The 16695-nt window shown below is 49.9% G+C and overlaps 1 protein-coding gene across 1 annotated transcript; it reads left to right on the forward strand.

The window, feature by feature from the left end:
- Positions 1-2994: 2994 nt before the first annotated feature.
- Positions 2995-7971, forward strand: LOC101281174 (CREB-regulated transcription coactivator 3-like). The gene is made up of 5 exons (XM_004276905.3): positions 2995-3060; positions 5444-5554; positions 5642-5722; positions 7153-7255; positions 7709-7971. Exons 1-5 carry the CDS (start codon positions 2995-2997, stop codon positions 7948-7950), a joined length of 603 nt encoding a protein of 200 aa, XP_004276953.3. The 3' UTR covers positions 7951-7971.
- The last annotated feature ends 8724 nt before the right edge of the window (positions 7972-16695 follow it).

Below are 16695 nucleotides of genomic sequence, written 5' to 3' on the forward strand. Positions count from 1 at the left end.
TGCCTGTCCCAGAGAGGGGAGGGGCCAGATTTCCAGTCAATTGTCTTTCTGCAGACTCCTCCTCCAAGGTGTTTCTCCCCAGGGATCATTCCTCTTTGCCCTCCCTTTTCTGGGACAAATCCACATTTTCTGTTATAGGTGGAATTGTGTCCCCAAATTCCTATGTTGAAGTCCTAACCCCCAGTGCCTCAGAGTATGACTTTGTTTGGAGATAAAGCCTTTAAGGTGTTTATTAGGTTAAAATGGGTCCTCATCCAATCTGATTGGTGTCCTCATAAGAAGAGGAAACTGGGACACACAGAGACACCAGTGCACCCACAGTGGAAAGACCAAGTGAGGACACAGTGAGAAGGTGGCTGTCTGCAAGCCAAGGAGAGAAACCAAACCTCCGGGACACCTTGATCTTGGACCTCCAGCTTCCAGAACTGTGAGTAATGACTTCCTGTTGTTTAAGCCTCCCCATCTGTGGTGTTTTGTGCGGGCAGCCACAGCTGACTAAGACCCTCTGCCTGGGCATATTTGGCACTCCTCACAGGGCTGATGGGTGGACCTGGAGGATTTAAGAAACCTGGCTGATTTTCCATCAGCAGGAAATTTCAGAGATTGTACATCCCACAGAGTGGATCCAGGCGTGTGGAGTTACCCAGTTTTCTCCATCACCCATCTCCGGAGAACTCAGTTGGAACAAAGCAAGTATAAGAAGGAAGGTCAGATTGGGAAGCCAGAGCTGGTGGTGTGGTTCTGTTTCTCTGGAGAAGCCTGATGGATGCAGAGGCCTTTGTGCTGCATTTGGGACAAGAGAAGAGTCTGAGCAACACTGGACGGCCAGGAGGGGTCAAATGCAGTGCCAGTGTCTCTCCAGCTCCAGCCGTCTCTGACGCCAGGACAGTGGGAGCACAGACAGAAGGGCTCATGGGAGCAGAGGAAATTCTGATTCAGACACTTTCCTCAGTCTGGGAGGCTGAGTACAGGAAAAGGTGAGACTGCCCTGGAGCCCCAACCTGCTATCCACCTGTTCCATCTCTACCACCACCAACACCATGTACAGCATTTCAGATTTGAAATGATTTCAAAGGAAATTTTCAGGGACGATGCAGATGCCATCCAGCTACAAAGAGGGTGGGAGAAGGACATCCTCTCCTTTTTCATTTCACAAAGACAATGTGGGGGAGGGGAATATTGGTTCTTTGGGCTGTTTGCATAATTAAAATGACATAAGGCAGATTAACAAGAGAAACTCAAATTTAATTCATACGCATGGGAAATTCACATGAGCATGAGAAATTCCAAGGAGAGTAAGGCTAGATAGGGTATATACTTTACATGGGCCTATATAATTTTGGGAATGGGCAAGTCCGAAATCCATTGGACAGGATGGCAGGCTGAAAACTCATGCAGGATCTGCTCTTGCAGTTTTGATTCTGAGGCTCACTTTCTTCTTTGAGAAGTTTTGTCTCAGGAAGGTGACATTTATGAGGCAGCTGTTGGTGTCACTTGACCCAGTTTCACACGGTTCCAGGGCTCTTTGGAAGCACATCACAAGGTCCTTGGTGAACGAACCTCCATCAGAATCATGAAGAGGGCCTGTTAAAAGCAGGTGGCTGGGTCCCACCCTTAGGGTTTCTTACTCAAGTCTGGGTGCAGTAGTGTTGCTAGTCATGGGCTACATGTTGAGGACCACAGCTCAGGATGCTTCTGGCTGCCAGAAAACAGAAGCCTAAGCCAAATGGGCTTCGAAGTAAAGAGGATTTGTGATCCTTACAAGAAGGGAGCCTGGAGGTAGGGCAGGTTCAGGGTTGAGTGAGCCTCTAGGTCATCTGGAACCCAATTCCTTTTAATCTCTCCTTGCCAGCTCTTTGTGGCCTTGGCTTCATGGTAGCAATATGGCTGCATCTGCTTCAGACATCTCACCCTTACTCCAAAAAGTCACTGAGGAGAGAGCACTGCCATCCCAGTATTCCAGGCCTGAGTCCTCATTCCCTCCACTCACATCACTTGAACCTGATTAGACCCCATGTCCACCTCTGAACTAATGACTGAAGCCCAACAGGGCACAACACAGGAACTGGGTGTGGGAGAGGCAGGTACCCAGTGAACTCTGGGTGCTGTTGGGAAGGGCAAAGCAGGAGCAGATGCTGGTGGGGGGACCAACCTCTCCCAATTTCCCTGGCACCTTCCTGGTTTTAGCACTGAAAGTCCTGCATCCTGGGAACCCCCTCAGTCTTGGGCAAACCTGGACCGATTCCATGAAATTGGCCATTGTGAAACTCCATCAGAACAGATCAGCAGTATGTATGTATTCCTCTACAGCAGGGTGGTAGGGAGTGACAGAGGGGGTGGGGAGAGCAGACAGATGTGCTTTGGAATCCCAATTGGTTACATTGGGTAACCTTCTTGTGAAGGCTAGTCTCTGTGAGCTTGGTAACTTGTCTACAAAAGTAGATGAAAACTTCAGTAGTTTTATTGTGGGGATTCAGTGAGGTTGGGGATGAGGGCCTGGAGCACATAGTCAGGAACCCAGTAAATCCTTTACCTTCTCAGGGCCTCAGCCCAATGCCAGACCAGAGCTCCCTAAACCTAGGTCCATCAGTCCTGGTGAAGTGTATTCAGGATGGTGCAGGAAGGAGAGTATTTATTTGTCTAAATGTTCATCAGTGTGTTAGTGAGGGTGGCTGGGACCGGATGGAAAATGTATGTGCTGCTTCATTAAGAGCTTTTCACATTAATGATTTTCTTTCTTCCTTGCACTAAAGCTCAGAGTGAAGTCTGTTCCACTTGTTAGAGGGCTCCTCACTGTAATAGGCATTAAGGATACCCACTGTGATCTGCGCCCCAGAGAGTAAAGGAGAAGGTCCAATAAATCCAGTGTGTGTGTGTGTGTGTGTGTGTGTGTGTGTGTGTGGCGGTCCTATCAAGACAGCTGCTCGTGTGTCAGATGAGAGGGGTCTCCAGAATTATTCTGAGCTTTGAAAAATCTGCTTTCCTCCTGGATCGATGAGGCCAGGACCCCTTCTCTCCATCGAGCCGACATGGTGGGTGGAGGACACCTGGACGCCTAGGGTGAGAGGCCAGGTCTTCCAGGGCAGGACTGCCCCGACCCAAGGATCTCACCAACATATTTAGAAGACAGAGCTGGTAAAAAAGGAGAATGATAATGGGGCCATGGGTTCACATAAATATCCTAACAGGATCATTTTCCTGAAATGAAGATGGACTGCGAGTTGTTCTCTTCAATTGCAGGAATAATAAACACTCTCTACTATCGATCAGTTTTCTTTCTTTCTTTTTTTTTTTGTGTGTTACATAGGGCTCTCACTGTTGCGGCCTCTCCCATTGCAGAGCACAGGCTCCGGACGCGCAGGCTCAGTGGCCATGGCTTACGGGCCCAGCCGCTCCGCGGCACGTGGGATCTTCCCAGACCGGGGCACGAACCCGTGTCCCCTGCATCGGCAGGTGGACTCTCAACCACTGTGCCACCAGGGAAGCCCTTGATCAGTTTTCTTAACTACAGGCAGTGTTGTTAACTATAAAATGCCTCACACGGACTCTGTGTACTGTCCCCATTACTGTACCATAAAAGCTGCAATCAGACGGTTATTGCCAGTGTTAGCTTTTAGTGACTGAAGGGATATTAGATTTATTTAAAAAAAATCACACACACACACACACACACACACACATACACACACACACACTGGATTTATTGGACCTCAACAAATATTCTTTTAACAAAAATCATAATTTTAAATACTCTTCAAAAAGTGGCCTCATTAACTCTTATACCAGATCCTGTATTTAAAGAAAATTCCAGTTAAGTGGGCTCATTGTCTTCTCTTTTCATGAAAGCTGATCTCTAAAATAGAGATTGCCTTGGAAAACACATATTCCATATTGCCTTGGAAAACACATATTCTTCATTCTTTTTTTCAGATCTATCTGTCCCTCTGTGCCTGTGGTTTCTTGATGAGGTCCTCATAGTAAAGAGTTTGCTCAGATAAACTTAGTTTTAGAAGTGAGACCTTTTATGCTGCCATTGATCACGTTGTGGTGTAATTTGTTCTCAAGTTGTGTCCCCTCTGAACTGTGAGCTCTTCCATGTATGAACGTCATAGTGTCTGTGTCCCTAGAGCCTCAGATGATGTTCAGAATGATAGGCACTCGATGGTTGCTGAGTAGAATTGAATCGCAGTGGTCAACCTACGAATGAAGCCTGATGAACGATTCAATTACATGTGTGCAAATTCAGGGGCAATTATTATTGATTCTCATTTGCTGCAGTCAAGGGTGAGCATGAGAGTAAAACAAATTCGTGGTAAACCCTGGCAATAGAAATGCAAGCAAAGCCCTAGCTCATGAACTTGGATAGTTTCCCTGCTGTGGTTAATACTTTACCTGACTGGTGAAGATCAGAACCATGGACAGAAAGACCACTCTGTCAGGGCTACAACACCAGGGTAGGGATGGACAGTAAGAAGATGCTTTTCCTGCATCCAGAATGCCCTCATGCTATCCACTGGCCTGGTTACTTTTCCACCCTTTGCCACCCAACTCAATTCTCAGGCTCCCTTGAAGTGGTTCATGATTATGTTGGGGCCCAGGGTAGGCTACCCCAAAATGGGCCTCAATGGCATATTGATTATTTTGAATTAAAGTTACTTAAGAAGCGGCTGATGCAAGAGAGACACTCTGACCCCCCTTTCTGTCTTCCTGAAAACAGGAAATATGTCTCTTGTGTGAAAGGTGTCCCCCCCCCCACCAGATATGGAGGCAGAAGGACACCCTTATCACCAGAGATGGGGAATTCTGGCTGAGAAGCCTGCATTAACAAAGCTTGTTATTTCTTTAATTTATTACCTCAAGCCCAAACTCTGTTTAGATTCTTCACTAATTGGGCACCCAAAAACTTAGTTTCTTTGTCCTGTCAATTGCTCACAAATTTATTGTTTCTTTGTCTAAAATGTATTGTTGTTTAATGCTGTTTTAGGAGAGTTTTGGGAGACAGCAGAGCTAAATGCTTTTTTCAGTCATCCATTTTTAACCGGAAGTTTTGGCTGTGAAAAAACAAACATGATTTTCAACTGAGAAAACTGAGATGAAACTGGTTAAATTGGCTGGGTTTTGTTTTGTTTGTTTTTTAAGACAATAGAAATAGTCGTCGAATGGAAAATGTTTTGTGGGGAAGTGAGATTTGAGATATACTTTGAAGGATACAGAACTGGGCTTCTCAGAGCATAGTATAGACTATCAGGGTGAGGAAAATCTCAGGGTTTTTCCTCACTTTGACATTTCCTAATCATAAAGGACTCACTGCTAGAAACTCAGAAGCTAAGTAGTTGGTGGCCTTGTTTTTCAGATGGTGTCCTCAGATCGAAGCCCGCTCTCCTTCCTGCCCACAGAAGCTCAAGCCCAAGTGTCACCCCCACCCCCTTACCCCATACCCCAGGACCTCCCCCAGCCTCTGCTGCAGCAGCCCCACACCCAGGAGCCCACTGCTCAGCAGCCCCAGGCAGCCCCATCGCTGCCCCAGTCAGACTTCCAGCTCCTCGCGGCCCAGGCGAGTCCCACCGGGAACACCAGGAGGAGGGAACGCTTAGGTCGCCCCGAGTTCCAAGCTAAATGGTCCCCTCCTTCTTTCCTGAAGGGCTCATCTTTGACCAGCTTCTTCCCAGATGTGAGCTTTGAGCAGCAGTCCATGAGGCCAGGCCCAGCCTTTACTCAGCAGGTGAGCAGGAACTCCTCGGAGCAGGAACTGCCACAGTCAGGCCTCTTCCGTGCGTGGAACCCACACCAAACAGACTTGGTACCGCACTTCTCTGACCTCAGGTGTGCTCAGCGGCTAGGACAGCCTGGCACTGCCCCAGGCCCTAGAGGCTCATGCTGGCTGCCTTAGCTAATTGTCAGGCCTCAGCAGAGGACCTGTTTGAACAAGTGGTAGAAGACTTTGTGATGACACTCTAGCCATAGAATTGTAGAGTCATTGATGCTGGACGGAACCGTAGCAATTCACAGATCTATCTATCGTGTTGAGGAGACTCAGACCCAGGGAGGGGCTTTGCCTCGGCCTGAGTTGCTGTGCCCTGCACAGTGTGTGGCCTCCTGGGAGCTCGTCCTGGCTGGGGTCAATCCCGCAGGTACTTTCATTCAGACTTTCTCTTTTTCTTTTTAGTTTCTCCCTAACACAGACCATTTTTTAATATCCCTAGATTTTATAGTATTCACTAATTATGGTTTGGGCTCCAGGATATATTATGGAGAGAAGGAAGAGCACTTTCCAGAACTTAATAATAATAATAATAACAGTAAAATAAATAAAGATAGATGTTTCCTGAATAGGCCATGGGGAAGCCTCGTGGTAAGAACCAATAGTCCCTGCCTCCCCAATTTCTAAAGAAGCCATTTGAGTCTAGGTGAGTCAGTGTGTTTCTGAAAAAATGATGAAAACTCCTACTTTTGAAAGATGTTTTTAAATAGTTTAAAAATTAATTTCAGGAACGGCACCTAAAATAGGCCCCAGAAACTGGGAACTTCGTGGTGATCTGTACATATTGAAGTTTCTCTGGTAGTCAAAGGTTATATAGTTAATACATTTTCATTAACAAAAAAATAAGAATAAAAAAGATAAATAAAGTAGGCCCCAGTTCTAACCCATCCTCATAGAGGCTTTCTCGCAGAGAGGGGCCTGCCTGTGGTTTCTGCCTCTGAGTGAGAGAAGGAGAAGGTTCTGCTTTCTCGTTTTTCTAGAAACCAAAGAGGAAAAGAGCCCATCACTTCCTTGGTTACAGACAGGGCCTTTGAAGGGCTCCACAGGTGGTAGTTTCCAGACGTGTTTGTGAGCTGAACAGGGGAGGTGGCTGAGACCAGAGGGCCCGCAGAAACCATGGCCAGTGGTGGCCCCTGGGGTGGCATAGAGGGCCAGGCAGCGCGCAAACAGGGACAAGTGTGGCCCTCAGGGACCCCTCCTCTACCGCAGCATCCCCCTGCCTGAGCAGAATGTTCTGTGTAGGCTGTCGCAGCGGCTGGGCACTCTGGGATCCTAGAGAGAAGGGACCGTAAGAGAGCGTTCACGTCTGGTTTTGCTCCGGGAGCACACCACAATGTTGTGTCCTTGGAAACAGAGACCGTCCCTTACAATGTGACCTTTGATGCTTCCAGGTGTCCCTGGTGCAACAGGGTCCCCGAGGACCACAGGACTCCTTTCATTTGAGACCAAACCTGTATTCCAACTGCGGGAATTTCCCAAACACCATCCTGACAGGTGAGGGCTGCTTCTTTTAGTTCACTGTGTTTCTACAGATACCACTGTAAGATAGTTTAAACAACATAATATTATATAAAGAAGAAAATGAAAGGCCTGTCGCTCAACTTTACCTTTCTGAGATGCAGGTGTCCAGCCCCAGAGCCTGTGAGGCAGTAGGGAAGGGGCCTGGTGACCCAAGCCATTTCTGAACTGCTTAATTTCCCGTGATTGACAACTGTTCCAAGGGAGAAAACCAGCAAAACTGGGAGTTGTGGGACTGACTGAAAATAACATAGATTCCAGAGCAAAACCGTAGGCCCAGGAGTGGTTGGGACACAGGTGATGACTGTCCTGGTTGGGAAGATGACAGGAACGGCGTTTTGGGGGTTGTCATCAGTTGTGTCCTCTTAGTGACCTGGTCCTCACGCCTCCTAAATCTGCATTGTTTTCCTCTCCCGCTGCTCTTTCCAGAAAACTCGAGCACCAGCCTGTTCAAAGACCTCGACAGTGCTCTGGCAGGCATGCCCGAGGTCAGCCTAAACGTGGACACTCCGTTTCCATTGCAAGAAGAGCTCCAGATCGAACCCCTGAGCCTGGACGGACTCAGCATGTTAAGTGATTCCAGCCCGGGCCTGCTCGACCTCTCTACTGAAGAGACGTTTCGAGCTGACCGACTGTGCAGAAGGGAACGGAACAGGAGGACTTATTTCTGAAACAGCTAAAACAGAACGGAATAGAACGGAGCCAGCTGCAGCCCTGGGCGTTAGTTATCCCAGGCTTCTGACATGGAAGGAACCAATTCCTTGGCTCCCAGCACTCAGACGAGGTCCCACCTCAGACCCCGTGGCTCATTCTAGACCGCAGAGCTGGGCGCCGCCCCTCAGGCCTGCGGCACAGGTCCTGTTGCTGCGGGCAGGATGCTCTGGGGCTTCCGCCGAATTGGTCGTCACCGCAACCGTTACATCTTTTACTGGCCATCTGATCGGTCAATGTGTAAAAATATAACGAGAGGCCTCAGGAGACGTGTGTAGTGCTCAGAACCACTGATGTCAATCAACACTGAAGAAAGGACCCGGAGCGCGGGGCGGTTAGGGACCACAGGCCTTCGGAAGTTGGCTCAGCAACGGTACCACAGCCCCACGATGCCTTCTCTGATCTGGCCATCGTGCCTCAGAGGCGGCAGGATGTTCCAGGGCAGAGCGGAGGGCCAGGGCTCTCTCAGAGGCCTCAGTTCTAGCAGGAAGAAGGCTGTTTACTACAAGTCCAAGAACAGACTTGAGTTAAGCAAACTGAATTCTAATTTGTTCCCCCCCACCGCCCCCAGTTTGTAATCTCTTTTCTGCTGCTTCAGAACCCCTTTTCCTATGGACAAGAGGAAAAGGAAGACTATTTTATTCAGTCACTGAAAAAAAAAAATCCCCTGGTAATAGATGAGACCGAAGAGAACGGTGCTTCTTCTTGGAGGCCGGGGAAGAGAGAAAGGGGGCTGCAGTTATCTCAGAGACACGCGAAGTCCTCCAGGCAAGTTTTGGACCGTACAGGCCTCCCTCTCTACAGACCAGCTGGAGGGAGTGGCTGGAGGTCTGGATCGGGCCCGCCCAGCAGCTGCACAGCAGCAAAGGGAAGCTATTTCTCTGTGGAATGGGGGTGGTTCATGGAACCCCATTAGACCGTAAGCTCCTTGAGGGCAGGGACTGTGCCTTAGTCATCATCGAACCCCTAGCACCTAACAAGTGCCTGGCGCTGGGCAGGTGCTGCAGAAACATGTGTCGAATGCACACATGAACGAGTGAATGAAGGCACGAATGAATGAATCTGCTTTGCTGTGAGGCAGTCTAATCTTTCACTGTCACTGTTCCTTACAAAATCTTCTCAGAGCTTCAGCTCTTCTAACACTCATGCCTGTGGTTAAGTTAAGCACGCACTTTAATGTGCTTTTAACACTAGGTGACCAAATCCACGGTTAGACTGCACGCCCTGTTCTCCTCCAGGGTATGCAGGTAGGTGGAAACTGTCTTCTGAGTACATCCAGAATGGCTCAGCAAACTGAGACCTCCCACCTGCCTGGACCTCAGGGGTCCTGGCCACCTCATAAGATCTTCCCTCTCAGACCCAGGTTTTGCTCTCGATTGCATTAGGAAGAGATTCATTCTCTGAGGTTGAAGAAATAGTCTACAGTAAAATGAAGGCCTAATTTATGAAACCATCATTAGTCATCAGTACCTTAGCACAAAACGGTATTACTATATTTCCACCACCACCTGCCCCTTCTCACTTAGTCCAGGCCAGCCCCTGACCAGAAACCTGATAGGTGGGTTTGGAAGCTGTCTGGGGAGGAGGGTGGGCAACGGGGCCGAATGTGGGCATGGGTAGACAGCACAGAGAGGACAGACACACTGAAGGAGGGATGAAGATGCCGGAGCCTTTGCCCAGACAGCCGGTGTCCTTCCAGGAGACACCAGGGGTGTTGCTGAAGGGTCCAGACGGCTCCCACCCAAAGAAGCAAGGCTGCACCTTGTGGGTCTGAATCTGACATGTGTGCCTGGTGGCCGGAGGGGTCTGTCACAGGGTCCTGGGCTGTTAACCTCTCCAGACCTTGTCCCATTTCCTTCTGTCTTCAGGGGGGTACCTTCCCTCCAGTCTTTCCAGTAACCTCGATCGTGCACTGCTCCACCTTCACCGTGGAGCCCAAGTCTTCCCACCTCACGTTCACCCTGAAGCCCCGCTACTGAATTAGGAAGTCAAACCAGAGTCCTCTCTGCCTGAGCTCTGGCTCAGGCAGTTGGCCTCCCCTTCGAAGACATATTCCCAGTTAAACTTCCCGATCTCAGAGGGCAGTGACTTTTTGTTAAAGTAAAAAAGCCTTTCACTGTACACAGCACCCCAGTGTGCCAAAGGAAGGCAGATCCTGGCTGCCTTTCCTGTGTCAGAGCCCCCCAACTCTGATCCGGCCTTTCAGACAGTAGTTGTGGCGCACGGGCTTAGCTGCTCCGCGGCATGTGGGATCTTCCTGGACCAGGGCTTGAACCCATGTCCCCTGCATTGGCAGGTAGATTCTTAACGACTGGGCCACCAGGGAAGTCCCAGTTCCCTCTTATTTCTGCTGTCCATCTCCCCAAGTGTAACTGCTACTGTCTTCTCTCCTATTCACCCCAATCCCACAGGTTTATGATTAAAAAAAAATTCTTCGGGAGGGAGCCAGGTTAGATGAAGGTATTCAATCCTCCATCAGAAACCGGAAGCACCTTTAGGACTTATTTTCTGTAAATACCCCCATACGTCTAATTCTTCTCTGGAGCACTCTGCAGCCACGGAACCTAGGTCACAAGGAAGGCAGTACATGAATATCTTTAATTTATAGCAACTGAAATTGTTCAGGGCCCAAGAGTGGGCCCTTGTCTAACACTCAGAAATGAACTGTCCGAGGAGACACACGTGCTGACAGAGCAAGAGACTTCATTGGGAAGGGGCCCCGGGTGGAGAGCAGCAGGGTAAGGGGACCCGGGAGAACTGCTCTGCCACGTGGCTCGCAGGCTTGGGTTTTATGGTGAGGGGGTTAGTTTCGGGTTGTCTCTGGACAGTCGTCTTGCTTGGCCCATAGTCTGACTCAGGGTCCTTCCTGGTGGTGTGCACGTTGCTCAGCCAGGGTGGATTCCAGTGTGAATGTTTCTGGGAGGTTGGTGGGACATATTATGGGCTGGTGTCTCCCCCCTCTTGCGGCCCCTCCCGAATTCTCCAGGTTAGTTTTCGGTGGCTGCACCATGTTCCTTACTGGGACCTCCTGTCATGCGACAGCTCAGGCAAGTGGTTATCGTTGTGCCCGGCCAGGGCGGGTGGTTTCACTCAATGGTTCCCTAACAAAGTCCCATCCATGGCTTTGCTCCTGAGGGACTTGCTCGCTAGACAACCTGAGAGGTGGTGAGCCGGCTTGCGTGAGAGAGGGATGTCCTGGGACACAGGCCATGTGCTCAGAACATTTTCATTGCATGTCTGGGAGAAAGGGGTGGTGGTCTGTTTTTCCTGGGAGCCCCACCACGCTTAGCCCTGTTTCCGTTCTCTACCACCAACCATCTAAGGCATAAGTCAGAGCATATTGTTCCCCTGTTAAAATGCTCCAGTACCTTCTCATCTCACCCAAACAATCCAGTGTTCCCCCATGAACCCCACAGCTTTGCATGACTTGGGCTCTGGCTCTCCGGTCCTCCCTCTTCTCACCCAGGATGCACCTGCTGTACCCGTTCCTCCCATAGGCCAAGGTCCCTCCTGTCTCGGGGCTCCTGCTCTGCTGCGCCCCTGGCCTGGAGGGCTCTGCTCTGGCGCCTTCTTTCTGCTGGCACCCCACCCTCTGGTCTCAGGTTGAAGGCCTTCCCTGACCACTTCTCTGTCCCTCTGGGGGCTCCACATGAGGCCAAGCCTGGTCTGCGTGATGCTATCCCAGGTAACAGCTGCTCAACTGGGAAAGGAAGCTACATCCGGATTGCAGACATTCCCATCGAGTGTGAGGGGATGCTAACGCGATCCTCACAAAGGATCCATGTATGGGCCTAGAAATATGAGGCTGGAAACACTGGGGAGACCAGTCAAAGGCCCGGGTGTAGCTCCAGAAGGGTGTCTAGTGAAGTTGTTCAGGAGGGCAGACAGTCCTGGGCTAGAACCCAAGATCTGCCGCTTCCTTGTCCTGTGCCAGGGATCAAGTCACTTAACTTCTCTCAGTTTCCTCACCTGTGAAATGGGGGTAAAAAGAGCAAGCATCTCATTGGGTCATTGCAGCAGGGACTAGGTGCCGATGCTGGTGAAGACTCTGGCTGCTCCTGGTACGTCTAACCCCAATACACCAGGGGTCTTTTCCCACCCCCGGCCCCAAAGGTTCCAGGCAGGCGCAGCGGGTCAGCACAGATGTGTGGACTTCTGATGTGGGGATGGGGCTGGGGGGCAGGTACAGAACGTCTGAGGGATGAGAGCTAGGAGACAGAGTTGAGCTCTGGTTTCCCGAGAAGATGGGCTCAGGAGGCCACCGGCCATTGGGACACCCAAACAGCCCCCTTGTCCTGCCCACAGCATGTGAACACTTGTGGCCAGACAGGTTTGTTTTGTGTGTCTGTCAGTAGGACTTGATCAGAGCAGTTGTGTGTCCATCAAAACTGCTGTTTGTCAGAGCGTCAGTGGCTGTGGGAGCTGGCTGGGGACCACCTGGGAGGCCTTCCCAAGGCTCTGATGCTGGAAGCAACGTGCTCAGGGTGGGCTTGGGGAAGGGCAGAAGGATGTGAGGTGGGGGAGCTCACGTGGACAGGCTGGAACCTGCGTGGATTCCACTGTCTCAAGCCTGGTGATGCCAGCGTCCTGCCAGAGAAACTGGTGGCCTCAGGCACTCCTGGATGGGAGGGAGATCCAGAGAGGTGGAGCTGCCCAGGCCCGGCCACTGATGCCCACCACATTAGTCAGTGAATTGGGGACGACACGGGTGACCTGCCAGAGTGCCTGCCCCACCTTTCTGAGTGTGAGCGACAGAAAGGGCTCAGCGGCTGGGATTCTGCCCTCCTAATCTCTAGTCTCAGCCAGAGCATCTCCTGCAGCCCCTCCTAACCAAAAGCCCTGGGGTGGGAGCTCTAGGGGCTCAGAGGTCAGCCCAGCCAAGCTGACGGTCACCACGCTCAGTGTGAAGCGGCCCTTCAGGTGCACGTTGATACAGTGGTATGTTGCAACCTGTCAAGGTGGGGGTCAGGTGTGAAGACCGCGTGAGGCACAGGAAGCTGTCCTCCGTGAGTATGCTGGTAGTCAGCACCCAGCGCCCAGTGCTTGGCCAGTGAGGGCTTGAGCCACCGCAGTGACCAGGAGCACAGGAGAGATACCATGGGGCAGGGAGGGGCCAACACCACTCTGACTTTCAGAGGGTGAATGTTAAGGACTGGATATTTGTATCCTCCCCCACCAAATCCATGTGCTGCCGAAATCCTAATGCCCAATGTAATGGTCTTAGGAAGTGGGGCTTTTGGGAGGTGATTAGTGCCCTTCTGAGAAGAGACAGGAGAGAACTGGCTTTCTCTCTGCTGGGTGAGGATACAAGGAGAAGACAACCGTCTGCGACCCAGGACGACACCTCTCACCAGACACAGGATCTGTCAGTGTCTTCATCTTGGATTTCCAGCCTCTAGAACTGGAGACATAAGTGTTTTTCGTTTAAGCCACCCAGACTAGGGTAATTTGTTGTAGCCACCTGAGCTGACTAAGGCAGTTTGAAAGCAAACTGACACATGCAAAGTGTGAGCCTGAGTTCATCCCGCATGAGGCTAAAATGTGGGCAGCTCAAGCATTTTGGTGCATTTAGGGGGCCTGGGCAGGAAGAGGAAGTGAACCGAGATGGGCGTGAAGCCAGGGTGGAGGAGGGACTGGCTCTCTCCATGGAGCCATCTTCAGGGCAGTCAAGTTTAGCAGACCCAGGTTAATTGCATCCCAGGAGCTGAGCTGGAGGGAGGAACCGACACTTCATGCAATGAGCACTGGCTCTGTTTCCTTAGGGGTCTGGGGTCGGGGGAGGGGCAGCAGGAACTGATGGGAGGACTCAGGGTCGTGCCGCTGCCATGCTGGAAGCCGGGTAGAAAGCAGGAAAAAGGACAAAATGCCTGTGATGCACCGAAAGAGCAAAGCCACGCGTTAACGAGGTCTGAGGCTGAGGGCCAATTTGCACAGGAAAGGATGGGTGTCTTTCCCAGGCTTCACCCCCACTTGACCATGAGCTATAGGCTTGGCGCCTAACAACCAGACTTTGCTCACAGCTGACACCCCGTCCACCCCAGGAAGGCACTGATGTGCAGGAGCTCCTGACCCATCTAAAACCAGGGTTTCAAGTTTCTGCATCAGGTATCTTCCCCGCTGTTCCTCTTCTGACCCGTCTGGATGAATTGAACAAGGAATCAACTCGTCAGTGAAAAACAGTCAGTGAGATTTATTCATGTTATTCATTTGCTCAAAAAGTATTATTTGAGCATCTGTCAGGCATGGTGCTGGGGGCTGGGACATAAAGGGGAGATGGGCAGGAAGGTCCCACTGCACAGAGCCTGTCTGGCAGACAGACGACACCCAGGAGACCTATACCTATCGCATTTCAGTGGTGGCAGACGCTGAAGCAGAAGGGGACTGAGGAAGGCTGTGTAGAGCACGGTCCTCCCTGGTCTGGGGTTCCTAGAGAAAAGAAGGGTTGAGGGGAGATATCCACACTGAGTAGGAATTACCCAACTGGGGGAGGCAGAGAGGAAGCATGTGGTGAGGCAAATGGCACATCTGAGGAGTTAAAGGTAGCCCAGCGGAGCCAGAGCTTAGTCTAGCTCTTTGGAAACATGATAGCTGAGGTATCCAGTAACGATAATGATACTATTACCAAATTCTTACTCTTACGGGCTGAATCCAGTCCCCTCCCCCAACCTATTTGTTGAAGCCCTCGTTCCCCAGTATCTCAGAATGCAACTGTATTCAGAGATAGGGTCTTAAAAATGTAATTCAGCAAAATGAGATCACTAGCATGGACCCTAATCGAATATGACTGGTACCCTTATAAAAAGAGATGAGGACACAGACCCACACAGAGGGAAGACCATGTGAAGACACAGGGAGAAGATGGCCATCTACAAATCAAGGAGAAAGACCTCAGAAGGAACCAACTATGTTGACACCTTGCTCTTGGACATCTAAGTTCCAGAACTGTGAGAAAATAAATGTCTGTGTTTTAAGACCCTCAATCTGTGGTTCTGTGTTACGTCAGCCAGAGCAGACTAATACACTTGCTAAGTGCCATGTGCTCTAACTAAGCCCTTTATACCTATGACCTTATTTCTCATGTCAACCCTAAGAAGTGGGCGCCACCACTCTCTCCATTCTGCTGCTGAGGACATCGAGGGACAGGGGTGAGAAGTGAAACCACACACACCCAGAATTTACTGTCTGCATTCAAGTGACTTTACCATTGGACGGTCAGCACGAGCATGACTCCTACTGCAGGACATTCTTGCCCAAGAAGACAAAGTTGCAAATAACTTTAGGGTTTATTTCAGAAACTTCCTAAAAATCCATTTATGTGGGTAAGGGACTACTCAACTTTCTCTCAAAAGGGTAAGTAGTCCTTTCTAAGAAAAAAGGATTGATCAACTGGACTCGTCGAGGGACCACATACACTGCAAAGACTTGTTTCACATCCCCCCTCTAAAACCGCATTCCTTTGGATAGGACTCCAACCCAGCTGCACCTCAGATTTGGACTTGAACCCACAATCCCTGACTTGGGAGGGGACTCGAATTCACTGTCTTTTAATTGAAACTGCTCACCTGGACTCAGGACTTACTGAAACTCATGTTCTTTTGTCTTGACACAGAAATAATTTGGTGTGAGGCAAAGTGATATACAAAGAGTGAGTTTATTAGCGTAGATCACTTGTAAGAGATACATGTGGGCAGGCAGGGGAGCGCAGCCCTGGGAACAAAGAGGGCTACGTTTTTATAACCAAAGAAAAAGTGGGGAAGAGAGAAGACCACCTTCTTCCTCGTTCTTGGGTAGACAGCAAGGCTTACATCATTAGTTCCTCCTTTGGCCCTATATGGTTTAACTGGGACTGTCATGGTGCTATGTAAATCATATGTATGTTAGAAAAAGGGTGGTAATATGTATTAAAAATGGTAATTCATCTCAGGTTTCTGTATAATGTCCCCTTTCACCTAGTTTATTTCCCCTTTCAGCTATAATCCTGTCTTGGTTGTACGCAAAAATGCTACTCTTCAAGGACCATTAACTCCCCGACTTCATGTAACAAGATTCAGACCCCATATCTATTGTCTTGTACTTTAACAAGACATATGTAGATTGTTGCTTGGTTACTGGATTCTTTTCTTGAGTGGTCGTTAGCCTACAACAGTCTCCCAAACACTTTAAGAATTATTTTTCTATCTTTAATCCCCTAGTGGGATTTCTAAACTAACTCTTTGATTATCTTACTCTATCCCTATCACCTCCTTGCTGTGTCCACCGATCCTATTGCATTGTGAATTTTACCCAAGGCCAATTAGGCCACCAGCATTGAAAGATCTACCTTAAATCAGACCACCCTAACCTTATAAATATCCCACCTTTGCTTTTCCCCTTCGGACAGGAGTCTACAAAGGCTATAGCTCTCCTCGCCACAGGGAGCAGCAGAATCTGGCTTTGCCTGGTTAGCTGGTTATTTTGGTTGTCTTTGTGGGGAGCTGGCAGTCAGCAGAGGTTAAGCAGCTTGTCCTGGATCATGCAGCTAGTGAGTGATGGAGCCAGGATGAGACCCACATAATCTGGCTGCAGCCTCTGTGCTTCAAACTGTGGTGTCTGAGGGTCAGAATCAGAGGGAACTTACAGTCTCCAAGTCCATCCCACGTCTGCCTGACTCTTCCCAAGTGGGCAGCTCCCATTGCTGGGGAGCCATTGGAGGCAATGCAGTACAG

Source organism: Orcinus orca, chromosome 7 (genome assembly GCF_937001465.1).
Source record: "Orcinus orca chromosome 7, mOrcOrc1.1, whole genome shotgun sequence".
Classification (NCBI taxonomy): Eukaryota; Metazoa; Chordata; class Mammalia; order Artiodactyla; family Delphinidae; genus Orcinus; species Orcinus orca.

Bases quoted from the DNA above. Each gene is read 5' to 3' on its own strand.
- LOC101281174 (XM_004276905.3), top strand. From the start codon at position 2,995: ATGAGGCCAGGACCCCTTCTCTCCATCGAGCCGACATGGTGGGTGGAG. The intron at 5,555-5,641 runs GCGAGTCCCACC...TCTTTCCTGAAG, and splicing joins TCCAGCTCCTCGCGGCCCAG to GGCTCATCTTTGACCAGCTT. The intron at 7,256-7,708 runs GTGAGGGCTGCT...TGCTCTTTCCAG, and splicing joins CCCAAACACCATCCTGACAG to AAAACTCGAGCACCAGCCTG.